The sequence below is a fragment of the Tauraco erythrolophus genome, chromosome 3 (genome assembly GCF_009769465.1).
Source record: "Tauraco erythrolophus isolate bTauEry1 chromosome 3, bTauEry1.pri, whole genome shotgun sequence".
Taxonomy (NCBI): domain Eukaryota; kingdom Metazoa; phylum Chordata; class Aves; order Musophagiformes; family Musophagidae; genus Tauraco; species Tauraco erythrolophus.
In genome coordinates, this window is record NC_141467.1 from 56,174,627 (window position 1) to 56,192,474 (window position 17,848).

At 38.8% G+C, this 17,848-nt stretch overlaps 1 protein-coding gene across 1 annotated transcript; it reads right to left on the reverse strand.

Annotated features, from left to right (window-relative positions):
- Positions 1–2,100: 2,100 nt before the first annotated feature.
- LOC104383883 (opsin-5-like) lies at positions 2,101–15,056 on the reverse strand. Its single transcript, XM_009992159.2, has 5 exons — positions 14,969–15,056; positions 11,314–11,476; positions 9,593–9,720; positions 7,490–7,824; positions 2,101–2,715 (listed from the first exon to the last, which is right to left on the reverse strand). Exons 1-5 carry the CDS (start codon positions 15,054–15,056, stop codon positions 2,101–2,103), a joined length of 1,329 nt encoding a protein of 442 aa, XP_009990461.1.
- Between the last annotated feature and the right edge of the window lie 2,792 nt (positions 15,057–17,848).

Genomic DNA, 17,848 nt, shown 5'->3' on the forward strand with positions numbered 1-17,848 from the left:
CCAGATTAAAATTTTTTGTCTTTTGATAGCGTGACGTTTTTAGGCTTTGTAATGATACGTCAGTCAAAACCCTCAAACATACGCCTTTTTGTCAGTGAGTCCTCCAGAGATTTATTCACATACTCAGCTTTGTGTATTGACGTCAATGGGACTTTGAGCGGGAAGGACCAGATGACCTCTGAATGTAGTTTCCGCTCTTGTTTTTCCCTGATTCACCATCTGAAAAGGTCAGCATTGCCTAAAGGTCCTCAAAGCCTGATCCCACCTTATTGAAGTCAGAGACAGTAGTCGCAGTAATTGCAGCCCTGCAGAACTAAGTTCCTGTTTGTTCTGCGCTGCTGACCTACGTGTCTTGGGAAGTCTTGGAGAGAACACAAACTGAAAGGACTTTCTAAGCACTCAAAGTTCAGCTGCCTTTTCTGATTGTTTTTTTGGAGTTCCTGGAAAGAGACAGTATTTTTTACCTTGAGCAGGGTTTCCTTTCTGTAATGCCGTGTAAATGTTTTGTACTCTTCATTAGGTCATGTATTTTAAACACATATGCATCATGGAAATCCAATAAAAACTATCTTAATGACTGTTCATATACAAAAACATTGAGGATTAAAGGAGTCTTGGGGAGGGTGGTGAGGGAAGTGTAAAAACAGGACAGAAAACTCTATGTCCCAAGTAAATGTGCCAAATGCACACTATAGGAACCTAAAATCTCTTAAAGTGGCTAATTGGAGACTTTTATAGAGTTTAACGTAGCTGTCCCTCTTGCAATCAGGTACATTTTCTTCAAGTCACCACAGAAACAGCAGCAAAATGTGTTGCTGATGAATCATTATAGTTATAAAGATATAGATATTCCCCTGAGGCTTTGGTAGCGTCTTCTGGAGAGCAAAGGATGAATCGGCTCTGCAGATGACAAAGGCCTTGGGGGAAGGACTGCCTTACTGCCCAGAGTAACCCCAGCTGGAAAACAAAGCTGTAATCACTTTTAATAACAAAGCTATGGTAATTTTGGTTGTAGCCTGGCCAAAATGAGAGCCTGGCACTTCCAGTGTGCCCTTGCTCTCACGGCAGCAGCAGAGGTTATGGTCCTTCTTGCCATGGAGCAGAGCAGTAGTTCAGTAAATCCTCCCTAACCAGTAGAAGCAATAATTTCAAAAGCCCATTCTTCAACATCTCTTCATTTTCTTTTCCTTTCTCCTCCAAGGGACAGAAAAGAAGCCCAAGAACAAAGGAATGAAGAGCTGTGCCTAGTTTTACTCTGCAGCAGTGTCCTTGTAAGCCAAATTCAAGAATTCCTGGAGGATTGGGATCTTCATGTTGAGTAGTTTTCACAGGTTTCAGTGGTCTGCACCAGCTAAGATTCTTGGCCCTTATGGTATTTCTGAGCCAGGTCTTCACCCTCGCAATTCCGAGGTCCGATACAGGAGACTGGGAATAATAAATACTATCCAAGGGCAAATTCTAAAATTACATCAAAAAGTAAACAAAAGTTACATACTATCTTGAATTACCAGAAATATTTCTATTTCATTCATGTGGAATGAGATCAGAACCTGCCTGTTCATCACAAAGCAAGGAACAAAATCACCCATACCTCTCATCAAATGCAATATATGTGGTCATTCAGCATTGCTTCTTGGAAAACAAACATTTAAGTTAGTTTTTGCCTTTTCAGTTGCTATAACAATTAAACCAGCATGAGCTTGTCCTTTTAAAACTCTACATTGAGTTATTGCTTTTGAACAAACAGAATGTAAAATGTACATAGTCTAGAAAGGGTAATAACGCTTCATGGAAAACCTCTCAATGGTTAGCGTATTCTCTTGAAAACAGAGTAAAAGAATGTCACAGAATGCAGAGAAGATTTGTCTGACATAGTTCAAGATGAGAACACAGTTAGCAAAACGTATTTAAGTTGGCATGGCAAGAGCCACACAGTATTTGAAGCATGTCCATGCAGCAGCACGTGTCCCATCAAAGAGTATGAGGAAAAAAACCCAGGAAAATAAACAAAAAAATGAAGTAGAAGGACTCTTTAGAAAAAGTTACATTCATAAATCTGGTATAACAACAGTACTGTCAGAAGGTTTCATGCAAGCACCTCTAGGGGTCTGTAAATGTACGATGCGCCGGTACTGCTTCTAAGGTGATTTCTGAGGCATTGATTTCAGTGCTTTTTTCTCCCTGTACAACCACCTTTACTGACTTCTTACTGGCGTGTCTCACTTTTGCTTGGATGTTGCTCTTCACGGACACAGTTTCTTGAAGAGAAATGGCTTCCATAGCCCTTAGCGTCTCCTGGCAGCATTTTGGATAGTTTTGAAAGCATTCAAAAGTATCACTGCACTTTTCACGGGGGAAATAAGAACATTCTTCCACAATTGGCAGAGAATTACAACTGGATTCATTTTTGCCTTTAAATGTTCTCAGGGTGGTGTTCAAAGTTGATCTGTAGTTCTGCGGTGCCTTGATGCAAAAACAACTCCTGATGCATAACTGTTGAAGAACTGTGAAATCTTTGGCGATGGTGTTTCGGAAATTGGGCTTCAGGAGGAGATAGATAACTGGATTATAGATTGTGGAGGATTTTGCAAAGACAGCTGGCACAGCAAAGGCTAATGGAGGAATCTTATCTATCGATCCAAAAGCTGCCCACATGGCAATGACGGCATATGGGCTCCAGGCAGCAAAAAATCCAATGCACACAGCAACACTCAGCTTGCAGACACAAAGAGAAAACAGAGAGTTAAAAAATTGCATGCATGAGAAAAATAACCACCAAAAAAGTATATGCATAAAAATACCACCTGATTGAACCCCCTTGTTAAAAGTCTCCTCAAGTCTTCCATCATACAACTGCTCTGCAAATGCATATTTTTTCTAGCAACTTAATAATGTCTGAAACTTACTTCTCCCTGAAACTTCAGAGTTAAAATGTATCAGCTCCTACATTTCTCTTCCTCTTCACTAAAGTGCTGTGAGAACTCTTACTAGACCAAAAAGGAAGCCAACCTAAAGAAAAAGATACCATTCTGGGGAAACGCTTGTCTGGTTTGCAAAGTCATTCATATCTACTGGTTTTCCTGTCTACAAAATGTCTCCCATAATTTTACTGTTGGTGACACACACAGTCATCTGACAGCAGAAAACTGAATTAATCCTGAAGGTGATAAAATTAATGAATTTAAGGTAACTCCTACTGCACTCCTACTGTTTATCCTAACAAACTCTATGAAGAAAGCTTTTATAGGCCTTTTTTTTTGAAAGCAAAAACAAAACCAAAAGCAAACCAAAACACACACCAACAAATCAAAACAAAACAAAACAAACACCAAAGAAAAAAATACAGGGTTTTTTTGTGTAAATTATCAGAGAGATATGTAAAATGCAAGAATCTGGACCTGCAACAATAAACCTTGAGAAATCTGAAGTAAACCATAAGCATTAGTATGTATAGGAAGACTAACCTGCTGGGCATCATTTTAAGTACTGCTTATAACTGAAGTGCACATATATTTTAAAGACAGAAACAAGATTATTCATGCTTATGAAGAAGCTTCAGAAGCCTATTCTTGCCCAAAAGTATGTATTTCCAAATAAAGAAGACAGTAGAGAATCCATTCAGTTTAGAGTAGTATTGGATCCAAGGGACAGAAGAGAATACATAAGGAAAGTACTCTGGTTTTCAGCTGCTAATTGTACCACCTGCCTCGGCTGCCCTCTGCAAGTGGGAGTACAGAGCTGCTAACTAGCTCAGTTAACTGCAAATCCAACACTTTTCTCAGTGGGGCTCTGGCTACAGATTCAAGGTTGCAAAAATCATGGGGTTTTTTATTAAGAGAGATGACTTGCTGTATTCAGAGTGAGGATGAAAGAGGCCCTGAGCAATAACACCAGAGAAACACACATTAGACTCTTTTAAGGCATAGAACGCTCCTGCAAATGCTATTATTTTCTCCCTAAGTTTAAGAGTCTCACAAATTTTATTTTGCAAGAAGAAATGCATGGTGACTGCCAAGAATTGTATACCATGAGTTTTATGAGGAATGTCTGTGGTATTTAACTGCTTTTTTTTCCTGTTAGGCTAAAATCTGTTCATGAATTTGTGTATGCTTCTAGAAATTCATCCACTATAATAATAGTGGTACACCCATTTATGGGTGATAACCATTTAGAACTCTAAACTGTTGGAGCTCACATGAAGTCCAAAGTTAAAGTCATTTGATAGAATTGAGAAATAAGGTATTTTGATAGAATGGAACTAAGAAATGATGAAAAGGCAAATCCACAGGATGGAGTGAACTTAACTTTCCTCTTTGTTTCCATAGCACTCTATTTCTTTACATCAGTTGAAGGTGTAGCTCTATCTACAGGTATGCTGATGCCATATGCATGTCATCGACGCACCTGAGGCCAAGGCTAGGAACAGGCAGAGAAGCAGTGTTTCAGGGTATTCAGCATCTTGTGTATCCGGAATTGAAGTGTCTCTATGTACAAGAGAAAACCTTGCTGGCACACAAAAGTTCCTGGTACAAAATTATTAATAAAGGATACTTCACTATTGTAATAAAGACAGTTTAGAATAGAAAGTTAGAAGTACATTTTCTGCTTCTGAAGAAATATATTGCAAAAAGTTTTTGAAGCAGAAGTCTTGAGAATTAATGAATTAAAAGAATTAAGCCCTCCCGAGACAATGTCATTTAAATCAAGAGGACTGCATGTTGTCCTTCCTGTGAATCATGTATGGTCCATCGTGTATCTTTTCTGTAGAATCTTTGCTTACTTTGGCAGCCAAATTCATTCTTGTCTGCAAAACAGAAAAGAATATTTGCAGCAAATGCTTAACTTTTCTCAATTTATTTATGCAACATGCTTATTGCATCACAGTCTTAAAGGATTCTCAGTTCCCAGAGGCTGCAAAGAAGAAATGGGGTCTCAGAAGATAATTACATAAGGCTATGACAAAGCAAATATAATGATACTTTCTTCTTCCCTTTCAATTTGAAAGGAATTGCTATGGGTGAAGCTATTCTGCTGAGAATAGAAAGTTTTTCCTACAAATCTTTTCTGACATGATAAATGCAACTATTTTCAAAATATGAGAGACTTAGTGCAGCTGCGTACTTATAAGCATCAAATTAATTCCACTGATTTTTTTATGCCTCAAGGGACTATTACAACCTCTATTTTGTTTTCCTGCAAAATAATGAGCCAGAGAGCCAATGCATTGGTAGAATAGAGGAAGAAGTTAAACAAATTAGAAATTCACGATCTAAGCTTTGAAAATTCATGTCATGAATTTTACTTCTCCCTTCATTCAACAAAGCCCAAAAGAGTAAAAAAAGTAAAATCAGTCAACTTTGCTGAATATTCAGGTCACCATAAGTGCCATACCAAAGCCTGGAGGCAGAAATATGCAAGAGGCAGAGGCTAATGGGCTAAGAACGAGGCAAAGCAAGAGCGGTTCTTGAATTTGAGTCTTGCAGCTAATTATGACTGCACTGGTGGCCTTAGTTTACTAGTTTAACTTTGCTCGTTTTTCATTGGTAAGGGAAATACTTGCCATAATTTCACATCTTGCAGAGTTTTAGAAATCATTAAACTAGCCAGCTAAACACTATACAGACTGGTAGTTTATTGACCTGTAAAGCCAAGGCATATTGCAATTTTATCTTGCAAAGTATTCCAAAGCAGCGATGACAAAGTCTGGAAAGCAACAAACAAGAACAACGAATGCTATTATCCCTACAATAGGAGGAAAGGAATTAAAATGGCATGCATCAGGCTGTAACAGAAGTCTGATGAACTTGGGATGGCTAGAGGCTATCTCACACCCTTGATCTGTCTTCTTTTTCCTTTGTAAACCTCTTCCAGGTTTAGAAAAAAAATAATTGAATTTTTACCCAAGACACCTGGCAACCTTGTAGGACCTGCACATCTGGAAAGCCTAGGATGTGGCAGTGATCACTATAAATGAACTAGTCAAATGAGACCACACAAAAATGAAGGCAACTTTACTGAAAGGTCTCAAGCATTATGGAAGAGTTGTTCTGATCTGAGCCATGCTCACATAAGAATCTAAAAGCACCTTTTCTTTCACTTTTCACTGTTATAAACATTTACGCTGCACAAAAGTAAAAGCGAACCACAAATGTGATCACCTGTATTAAAGTAACAGGAGCTCAATTTCACATTCTCCCCAAATGAAAAGTCTATATCCTTCTATAGCAAGCCTTGACAGTAAGACACATTCAACATCATCTTTATCGGTCAACCACATTCTCCCACACTTGCCAAAAAGCTGATTGCCTCCACCACAAATCAATAAACATTATACAGTCAATAGTGTAAGTACTGTAATTGTAAGTTTGGCTTTGACTGTTTGTGTCTTCGTGCAGATTCTCTCCCTGCACAAGCATTTAGAAACAGCACACAGACTGCTGATCTCCAAATGGCTTTGAAATGCCTGCAGCAAATCACAATGTTGCTGTGCCTTACAACTAAAGCATCTGTTCAAGGTGGACAAGATCAAGAAAGGCACTGAATAGCTGTAATTCTTCTTTCACTTCAGGAAAATGAGAGTGTCCATATTTCTGAACAGAGAGAGAAGATAAGGACAAAAGATGACTCCAAGCAGAAAACTGAAGGATGATGAGAACATACTTAGAAGGACATGCCAAACAAATAACTAGAGAAATGAGAGAGAGATTCATTGAAAGCAAGAAAACCCCAAGATTTTCTCACTGGAGATAATTAACAGAGTCAAGAGGTAACATTCATGTCTATCAAGAGGTTATCTAAGGAGTGAAGCACAGCTAATGTTAGCTGCTAAGTTCTTCGTATTATTTTTCGGTATATTAAAAAAAAAAAAAAGCTTAGCTTCTCCTGGAAAGGACAGGTTTAATTTCACTGTATAAGCTACTGAAACACAAACATTCAGAAGTTTTGGTTTAGAAAGTATTTACAGAAATACACTTTTCTGTGACTTTTGTCTTTTGTTCAGTTATAAACAAAAGACTTTGATTTCTACACTACTATTTAAAATCTTTAGCGATACAAAGCTTCAGCCAGGATCTCCTCATATGTCTGTAGCTGGGCAAAAAGAATTTACTTGCTCAAAACCAGACTGGCTTTCATAAGCAATGGTTTACGAGCATGAGACCCAAACACATTTCTACATAGTGCTCCAATTTTTAACCTTCCTTTTGATCAGAAGTCTGAAATCCTAATCCTCACTAGTGAAGCTCTGTGAGCTCAATCACCACCCTCCAGAAACAACACAGCTACTATTTTTATGTTTAGAAATTCATTGCCATGCAGTGAATCTGCATAAGACTGTACCAAAATGCCTATGAAGTTGTCTGAAATGAAAATGCAGTAAGGACCAATTTTCTTTTCTATCTTTATTCCCTCCTCAGGAACTTTCTTGGTCCTTAAATGGTGCTGCCCAGCTGCACCAAAAACTGCTTGCCAAAGACTAACTTTCAAATACCTTAACAGTAATGGTTTGCGCGTTGCTCATCCTGGCAAGGCCGGAGACGTGTTGTTCCACTGCTTTCCTGGATTCTTTCACAGTCACCAGAATAAGAGAGTAAGAAGTGAAAATTATTCCACAAGGGAGAATAAAACAGAAAACAAATAGGACGACAGTGTAAGACATGGCCACAGCATTTACGTTGGTGGAATGCCAGTCAATGCAGCAGGCTGTGCCGTAGGGCTCCATTCCATATTCTCCCCAGTGAGCTAGGGGAGAACAGGCAAAAATTGCTGCATAAGTCCAAGCACAGGCTATCAAGATTTGTCCATGTTCTCTCCTGAACCTGTTCCCTGGAAGACACAAAACAAGATCAGCATGGTTGCCACGTGCACATGCAGTTTCCAAAATGCAGTCAGCTGAGCAGGATAATAAAGAAAGATAACTTTAATAGATGTTCAAAATATTATAACATATTGAGAGTTTGTAGGAATAGGTCATAGTTTGCAACTACTTGCAAAAAAAAATAGGTAGCTGAATTCTCTCATACATTCAACTGATACATGGTGTCCTTCTACTACAGTGTTACAGCATTGGTGGATAAGGGAAGAGTAACTGAGATAATCTACCTGGATTTATCCATTTGATACTGTCCTGCACAACATCCTTATCTTTAAATTGGAGAGACATGGATTTGACAGATGGACCACTTGGTGGATAAGGAATTGGCTGGATGATCGAACTCAAAAAGTTGCAGTCAACAGCTAAGTGTCCAAGTGGAGGCCAGTGACGAGTAATGTTCCTCAGGGGTCAGTACTGGGGTCAGTGCTATTTAACATCTTTGTCGGCAACATGGACAGTGGGATCGAGTGCACCCTCAGCAAGTTTGCTGACAACACCAAGCTGTGTGGTGTTGTGGACACGCTGGAGGGAAGGGATGCCATCCAGAGGGACCTTGACAGGCTGGAGAGGTGGGCCTGTGAGAACCTCATGAAGTTCAACAAGGCCAAGTGCAAGGTCCTGCACATGGGTCGGGGCAACCCAAGCACAAGTACAGGCTGGGTGGAGAATGGATTGAGAGCAGCCCTGAGGAAAAGGACTTGGGAGTGCTGATTGATGAAAAGCTCAACATGAGCTGGCAATGTGCGCTGACAGCCCAGAAAGTCAACTGTATCCTGGGCTGCATCCAAAGAAGCATGGCCAGCAGGTCGAGGGAAGTGATTCTGCTCCTCTACTCTGCTCTCATGAGACTCCACCTGCAGTACTGCGTTCAGCTCTGGGGCTCCCAACATAAGAAGGACATGCAGCTGCTGGAGCGAGTCCAGAGGAGGGTCATGAAGACCATCAGAGGGCTGGAGCACCTCTCCTATAAAAACAGGCTGAGCAAGTTGGGGTTGTTCAGCCTGGAGAAGAGAAGGCTCCAGGGAGACCTTCTAGCAGCCTTCCAGTACTTAAAGGGGGCCTACAAGAAAGCTGGAGAGGGACTTTTTACAAGGGCATGTAGTGACAAGACAAAGGGCAATGGCTTTAAACTGAAAGAGGGGAGATTTCAATTAGATCTAAGGAAGAAATTCTTGACTCTGAGGGTGGTGAGGCACTGGAACAGGTTGCCCCAAGAAGCTGTGGATGTCCCATCCCTGGAAGGGTTAAAGGCCAGGTTGGATGAGGTGTTGAGCAACCTGGTGTAGTGGAGAGTTTCTCTGCCCATGGCAGGGGGGTCGGAACTACATGATCTTTAAGGTCCCTTCCAACCCAAACCATTTTATGATTCTATGTAGAGTACTTAGCACAACATAAATCTGTATGAATACATCTCTATCAAAATGTAGCAATAACCTCTGAAAAAAATAGTTTATTCAGGCCAGTCTTGCTTTCAGATCAAAACTCTTATTCTGTGTTCCCAAATTATCACCTTGACTTAAATGAACTTAAAAATAATCAATTGCATGTATCTAGTCCTCTATTAGGTACTTCAGTATCAATGATCACAGAAATAGGAATTATTTGACTGGATGTAAAAGATCTCTTCTATAAAAATACTCTCTAGAATATGCAACCCAGGAATGGTGGTCTATGTTCATATGAAAAATTGAGTAATTTAAGACAGAAACATTAGCTTACCGTAAGCAGAAAAACAAATTTTGAGACAGCACACAGTGCTCAGTAATGTCAGCGTTGAGAGACTGCAGATCCCAAACAGCACCCCACAAAAGGCATAGAACAAGCAAATCTGTTTCCCATACAGCCACCTAGCAAATAACAAAGAAAGTTAATTCTTAAATACTATCTTTGTTTTTTAGATGTAAAAATAAATGGTAGGAATATATTTACAATGGTAGTCTTAAAAATTCAATAATACTGCATGATTAAATTATTTGTTCATCAATGATCAACTGCAAAATATATTTTCATTTGAAAAATTTACAGCCAGTAAAGTAATTATGTACTGCTTTATTTTTATGATTCACATTTAAGCCTTTTTATTTTTATAAAACAAAGCAGAATATCTTAATGATAATAGCTTTGAAAAAAAAATAATGAAATTCTTGTCACTACTAGGCCTAGGTCATAAAATAATGCAGATTACTATTATTTCTGCTATCTTTATATATATTTTAAAAAATAGTATTCATCAAAATTAACACATTCTCTTGTGAAGGTTCTCCAGAAGAACAAAAATTTTATCTGAATCACTATACCTCCTCCCTTTCTGTTCAGACACCGCCAATATTTTCAGTAGCAGTTATCAACAGTCCTATTCTAGATTTTTAAGACATCATTTCCATTAGTCAATATATTTAGCAATATTTTAACACAGAAATAATCTGGTAGAAACTGAGTAATTACTGCATTTTTTTCTCTTATTTTTCATTTTCATGCCAAAATGAGAGAAAACTAAAAGGAGAAGGACAGAGACAGATTTTTTCACATCAAACCCAATACATTTTTTTTTCCATTTTGATCTACTGAAAAGAAAAAATTATCCAAGGGTTATGTTGCGTGAGGTGTTCTCTGTCTCTTTTGTTAAATACATTCTACTTAATGGCATTATTGAACACACATTCCTAGGTTTCTCAGTAAAGTGTTTTGGGAAGCCAAATCAGCACTGCATATTCACATCTGTACAGTTGCAGGACATTCTGCAACAACTGGGATAGACCAAAATATTACAAACACCATCCTATCCCAGACAATGCAGAACAGCTCCTGACAATCTTCCTTCAGTTCTGATCTTCCTTCACCTTTTCTATCTAGTTCCCTTCTCTTAAAAACTGTCATACTGCCTGGGTTACACTAATGCCTCCCAAACTTTAAAAGAAGATCACAGAAAGTAGGTCTTTCACAATGATACGAGGTTGAATTCATGAGGGGAGGAAGGGGAGGAAGGGGAGGAAGGGGTTCTAAACTCAGAGAGTTGCCCTAAAAATTAATCCAGAACATTACATTACTATGCATCATCATTACCATATGTTGATCATAAGTAAATTCAGGGTTTTCTTTTCATGGTACCAAATTTCACTGTCCAACTGAAAAAGAACTAAGCATTTCATAGTCACTTGAATATTACCAACGAAGAATAAAAGCACTAGGAAGTGGATGTTTGCAAAAAAATTATCCCAGCCCAGCAGAAATCAAAAAGTTAGTGACCTCAAATAGACACGAACTATAATTAACACCAGCAGTCCATAACCCTGCTGTTACATATCACGCTTCTCTCAGTCCCTCTAATTAATTCCCATTTTCATGGCAAGCAAAGTGGCAGAGTAATTTGATCTTCATCACTGACACAGACCTCCAGAGCCTGCAGAAGATGTTAAATAATCACATCATAGTGAACAAACCTGTGTGAAAGGCTGGAGGTTATAGCTAGAGGGTACAATGTCAGAGTCATACCAAGGTCACTGATGGCAAGGTTAATAATGAAGTATTCTGCTGGTTTCAGCAAATTCTTTTTCTTATAGGAGACATATAGGAGAATACTGTTCCCACACAAGGAACATATTCCTGCAGAGAAACACACAATATGAAGAAAAAGTTACTTTCACCCATCCTTTTTTTTTTTCCTGCACAAGAATAATGTGCTGTCATTATAGCTGGCGTTTATCAGATAAATTTGTCTCTTTTTTATATTTGTGGTTTTCTCTCTTCTATATTTCAATTTAAAAAAAATCGTTTTTCCTGGTTTCTTAATGTTTGTGGATCAAACTATCTACAAAGATCTAATGACTAATTTTATCCATTAAATTAACTGATCTGCTAAAAAAAAAAACCAACCATTTGTCCTACAGGAAGCTGGCATTAATTAAGCCAGAGACAGTATCCATTTGGCACTGTACACATTTTCCCAGTGCCAGATCCAGAGCTCTTCATTCACTAACCTTTCTTCCTTTCTCTTTGAGGCCTTTTCTGAGAGGTGCCTGTTACAGTTCCTTGTAATAGAAGTCAATATAGCAAGAATGTTGAATTATGCATGAAAGAGAAAAATGTAGTCAGATAATGTCTCTACTGTGTATAGCTAGAACTGTTTTCTCTGGGAATGCTGCTTTTACAATGAGATCAGTCAAGAAACTTAAGAAGGCTGCAAGTAGTCTAGTAGAAGGCAAGAAATTTGCTCACTACCTTTACACTAACAGGATCAAAATCTATGATGGATATACAAAGTTACAGTTAGGTGACCATCAGTTTAGAAGGTCAGACAACAGTCAAAAAACAGAGTTTTAGGCAACCTTTTACAGACACACAAGAACCACACGTTCAAACATAAAAACTTCACAGGGCCACGAACATGAGAATGCTTAATGAATGGGAGGGTCCGTTAATTAATGCCATGGGAAATCAACCTGTTCAAAGGAGACCAAGCACTTTTGTGGACCTACTGCCTGTTCCTGCATATCTTTAGAAAAAGCAACACTTTATCTATAGTATATAAATAAATACTGATATAAAAACTGAGGTTAACGAGTTGCATAGAGACCACAAACTGACACTGGCTTTGGATTATACTCGTAAGAGAATATGCCTGATTTAAGCATAGTCTCATAGGAAAAAAAAACCACATCATTTTATCAAATGTTCTACAGATTATGATATTTTCTCATAAGGAAATGGTAGATTAGCAAGTAATGTTAGACACTGATACTAAATTCCTTTTATCACTGATCTCCTTAAGCCCATTTAAGATATTTGTAGTTTTAAGATCTTCTGGAGAGAAAAAAGATACTCTCCTTGAATTCAGCTCCTGCAAATGTGCAACAACTTTTTTCCAAACATTTTTCTTCCAAAACTTCAAAAATATAACAATTAAAACACAGTAAAAGGCAATCATATTGTTTAAAATTATTACTTTCACTTTCTTTCCACATTTTAATATTTTTCAATGTTTCAATCAATCTGACTATCACTTGGTGTCTCTAAAAGGAACATTATCTAAGCAGAATAAGGTTGGCTGAGGTCAAGGAGCACAGATCATTAGACTATCAGGATGTGCTTTCTCACTTTTCCTACTGTAAGATTAATTTTAACCAGAATATAAAAATTGATATCAGAGATATGAGTTACACTGAATATCTTCAGTGGCTATACTACAGGAGAGTAAATCAGCACACTTTTCTGTGGGGAAAAAAAAAATTTTTTTGCTTTTATTTCCCGTGGTGTCTTTTCTTGTCTGGATTACCAGCTCAAGTCTATATACAGTTTTTTAGCATACATCAACTGACATCACTTTAGGATCTAGTTAACTGTAGGGTCAAAGCCATCTCTGTTCACATACATCTCCATTGTGAAATTCCTGGAGGGAGAGATGGGAAGAGGCTTTGTCTAAAACTATTTTTTTTTTCCTTTTTAAGCATTTAATTTTTCTTTCAAGTATTATGTGCAACTTTTACAAAATACCATTTACTGGAAACCTCTTTTGCATGTTTCCCATTTGTCCTCATATTAGAAAACACTGGAGTAAACTGCTTGCTGAATTCATGGAAAGTTTTTCATAGGAGGCTTGACAAATTTTGGTCAGGAACAGTATGAAGGGTCAGCAAATGCACTATCAGGATCACTCCAAGCTCCATTTTCTATGGCCTTGTGAACATACTGCATGTTTTCTAAGCAGGGCTCTTCGACAGCTTTGGCAAGACTGACAGAGTAGATACTGAAGGTACATCCTGAAAAGAGACAGTGATCTGAGCGTGGTTATCAGGGAATCCAGAAAGAGAAAGTTAAAAAGAAAGTTATGAGGCAACACTGTGCTGTATGACTAGCTGAACAAAGATGGGAGAGGAGAACATGGGACAGACATAGATGAAATTTTCACTATTTTGTCAACGATGCTGTCTGTAAAGAGGTCTGTGTCTTATTTGTTGTTGATAACACACAGAAAACACCAAAACCAAAAATAAAGCTACACCAGAAAATTTCAAGTCCATCTAGCAGGAGAAAAACAGCATGAGATTTCTGATGAGAAGTTACTTTAACGACAGCTGAACCAGCTCTTCAAATTCAGGAGTCTCTATATTGATATGCATTGTCCAGCCAGACTATAAGTCTCCTCTCAAACTCAGCTATCCATATACAGCTACACTCTAAAAAAAATAGGCCTACATTCATTTAAGTTTTTCAATCAAAATGTTGAAAAAACATGTTAATCTTTGAAGCCATTAGGATGCAAATATTCATTGGCAGTCACTGGGAATAAAAGACACAGGTTCACTCTTTGTTCGTGCTATATTTATTTTGCAATACTCCTATACTTCAGAGCTAGTATTGTTTGCCTTAAGGAAGGAAAATTCCAAGGAGATTTTTTTCCTGTTAGGGCATTCATTTGGCTTCTACATTTTTTCTTTTTCACCATATTCTGAAGCGCCAGGCATCAGCCATGCCTACTGACTGAACTTGGCCAGGGTGGCCACTGCTCTCCCAGATGTCTGGGTTGTCTTTCCTGGCCTCTAGCTCATGGTTACACTGACCAGTACCTTTAGGACTCGATCTGGATTTTTCTCCTCACTCAGACCTGGACTGTGGAGAATAAATTTGCCTCCTCTCTAACAGAATAGCCACCTCCCCAGAAATCTCAGTTTCTAAGGCAGTGACTGGACATTGGACATAAACCTGATCTTTCCAGCACCTTTCCTGGACATGTTATAATTATGGCTTTTGGTGTTTTACTTCAGGCATTATGAGAAGTCAGGATATGTTGTTTTATGGTTTGCAATGATATATGGAGGAGATGCTTTGCTGTTTAGACTTAATAATGATCACCCAGATGCCAAGAACTGCCAGGGCCTCAAAAACCAGCGTTGCTGTCCGGCTTTATATTTCTAATACTGAATAAAATTTTTGTACCTAACATAAATCACAGGTTAAAACCTTTTTACTCCCATTTTTTATGAATACAGAGAAGTTCATCTGTGTCAGAAACAAACTTGACTTTTACAGTCAGGTCTCCTTACCACATCAAATATGGCCAAAGCTCTATAAACACACGTACCAGGAAATCTTACTTACCAAATACTATATAACATATTCCAACAACAATATCAGCTGATTCTGTTATTTTGGACTGGAATGTTGAGTTTCTGAGAGATGGGCCCATCTGAAAAACAAAACAGGTCACAGTAGAAGAAATCCAGTATCCAAGCAGCCACCTGTTAGCTCTTTGCAAGGCTATAAACTTTGGCGGGGAAAAGACAGGAAAAATTTAATTGTATTTTCTTAATTAACAATTAATTTATCTGAATAGAGGACTCAAAGAGGACAGAGCCAGACTCTTTTCAGTGGTGCTCAGTGCTAGGAACAGAGGTAATGGGCACAAAGTGAAACACAGTAGGCTCCCTCTGAATATCATAGAATCATAGAATAAGAGAATGGTTTGGGTTGGAAGGGATCTTAAAGATCATCTAGTTCCAACTCCCCTACCATGGGCAGGGACACCTTCTACTAGATCAGGTTGCTCAAAGCCTCATCCAACCTGGCCCTGAACACTTCCAGGGATGAGGCATCCACAACTTCTCCGGGCAACCTGATCCAGTGCCTCAACTCCCTCATAGTGAAGAATTTCTTCTGTATCTCTAATCGAAATCTCCCTTCTTTCAGTTTAAAGTCATTACCCTTTGTCCTGTAACTACACGCCCTCGTAAAAAGTCCCTCTCCAGCTTTCTTGTAGGCCTCCTTTAGCTACTGGAAGGCTGCTGTAAGATCTCCCTAGAGCCTACATCAGGAAACTTCTTCACTGTGAGGGTGGCCAAACACTGGCACAGGTTGGCCTGGGAGGTTGTGGAGTTTCCATCCTTAGAGATATTACAAAAAAATATCTCAATATGGTCCTGGGCAACTGGCTCCAGGTAGCCCTGCTTGAAGAGGGGGGTTGGACCAGAAGACCTCCAGAAGTCCCTTCCATTCTCAACTATTCTGTGCAATTTAGAGATGAAATCGCAACCTAGAACTGATGCTGAGGTAAACCAATTTCTATTAATTGAAGAGACTTATCTAAATATGAGAATATAACATTACGAAGGCAATTGGTGAGCAAGGGTGCATTAAATTTTGGAAACTTGACTTGGCTCAATAAGGTTTATTCCACAATATTGCTTATCATCGTTTTACAATAAGCAGAGGAACCAAGGTAGGAAATCTTAACAAGGACTACAGAACTGCAAACACAACCTAAAACAACAAAATAAACAAATAAACAAACAAACAAAAAAACACCAAAGAAATAAAAATGTAGGAAGAGCATCAGAATAACTATAAGTAGAGACAAGAATGTATCAGATATGTCTATGTATGCACTGAATTCTAAAACTTATATCACTTAACTTGTAACTTTACATAGAGGTGAGCCAAATAAATTATCTCTTTCCGTCTGCCTTCCACAAGCATTCTACTTTGATTTCCCATCCCTGTCCTCCACCTTTCTGAATCTGTCTCATTGAGACAGAATCTGTCTATAGAAATGTGTGCTTCTCCAGCCCAGAAATTAGCAAAGTATATACAAGAGTAAAGGGCTAAATGTAAATCAACATTCCTTTTTTTAGCGTGTAGCTCCTGCCAGTTCCCTTAAACTCTCTCCTAATTTCAGGAAGTGAGTTATTAAATGTGAAAGAGTCCGTATTTCAGGTATCCCATGTGTCAACTCTGAACGTAACTACATGCATAAGAATAAAGTCTTCAGCAAGGAGACATACCGTGTGATAAGTCAAGTCAACGGGGTATTGCTCAGCTTATCCTAGCAAAATCCTTTGTGAAGAGAGTCACATTAATGAAAAAGAGCTTCTGTCAACTGCCTTCATGTTGATCTGAGATACATACTGGTGTAACTCAGAAGAATGCCAGTCACCACTTACTGTCACCTGCCATTACTGTACTCCAGAAGCCTGCTATGGGACCTTACTGCCCTTGCAGATGAGTAAAGGATCAAAGTGAGGACAGTAACGGGTGATGAAATTGCAATACACCTGCTAGAGCCAAGCCTGGATAGGTAGGTGCTCTCACATAAGGGTTTGACACATCTTACAATTTAAGGGCAAAGACCTCAGGCGAAGCTGTCTTCTAGCACAATCAGAAAGAAGTCTAGCAAAGGCTAATCTGTTTGTTCGTTTGTTTTTTCTCCTCTCACAGATGCTGTTGCCGTATTGTCTTAATCAGTGTTAGAGAGATCATCTGGAGTTGTTCTTGGCAAACGGAAGTTACCACAAAACTGTGATGACAAAAGCTCAGCAAAATCCTCTAGACATATTCACAGGCATTTGCCTCAGATAATGGCAAATATATTTCCAGTGCTGGTCATTTCTCACTTTCTCTTCGCATTCGTTGTGTTCCTTGTTGTAAAGGGAAAGCTCCTGTCTCCTGCTTGATCACTGTGGACAGCGACAGGCTCTCACCCCATCCCGAGCACAGCAGCAGCTCCCAATGAAGCAGCAGCACAGCTTTACGCGTTTGGCTTGGGGGCAACATGGGGAATGTCAAAGAAAAAGCACCTGGAGAGATGAAGTCAGCAAACAGCTAAAGCTCCCAGCTCACATAGCACTTAAAGCCACTGTGCTTTAGCTAAAACTGGTGTGTAGCGCCATTAAACAGTGATCTTGTTGCTGTATTTCTTTCTTTCAGTGTAAGAAGGCAGAGTACCTGAATTCAGCTTGTTCGTCTTCCCTACAGCTTCCTATAAGCTGCTTCTTCTCCCAGTGGTCTGTCACTTGTTTCATTATAAAACCCTCTTTCCTCAGTTGCTACAATCCGGGCCACCTCCACCGAAACCAAAGGGGCTGCATGTTTGTTCACCAGGTGTTCACTCAGGAGGAATTTTAAGCCTAGCGTGTGACACTAATCATATTTGTATTTTAATCCTTTTACCAATATTTGTTCCATTTATTAAGCAGAAGCAGCAAC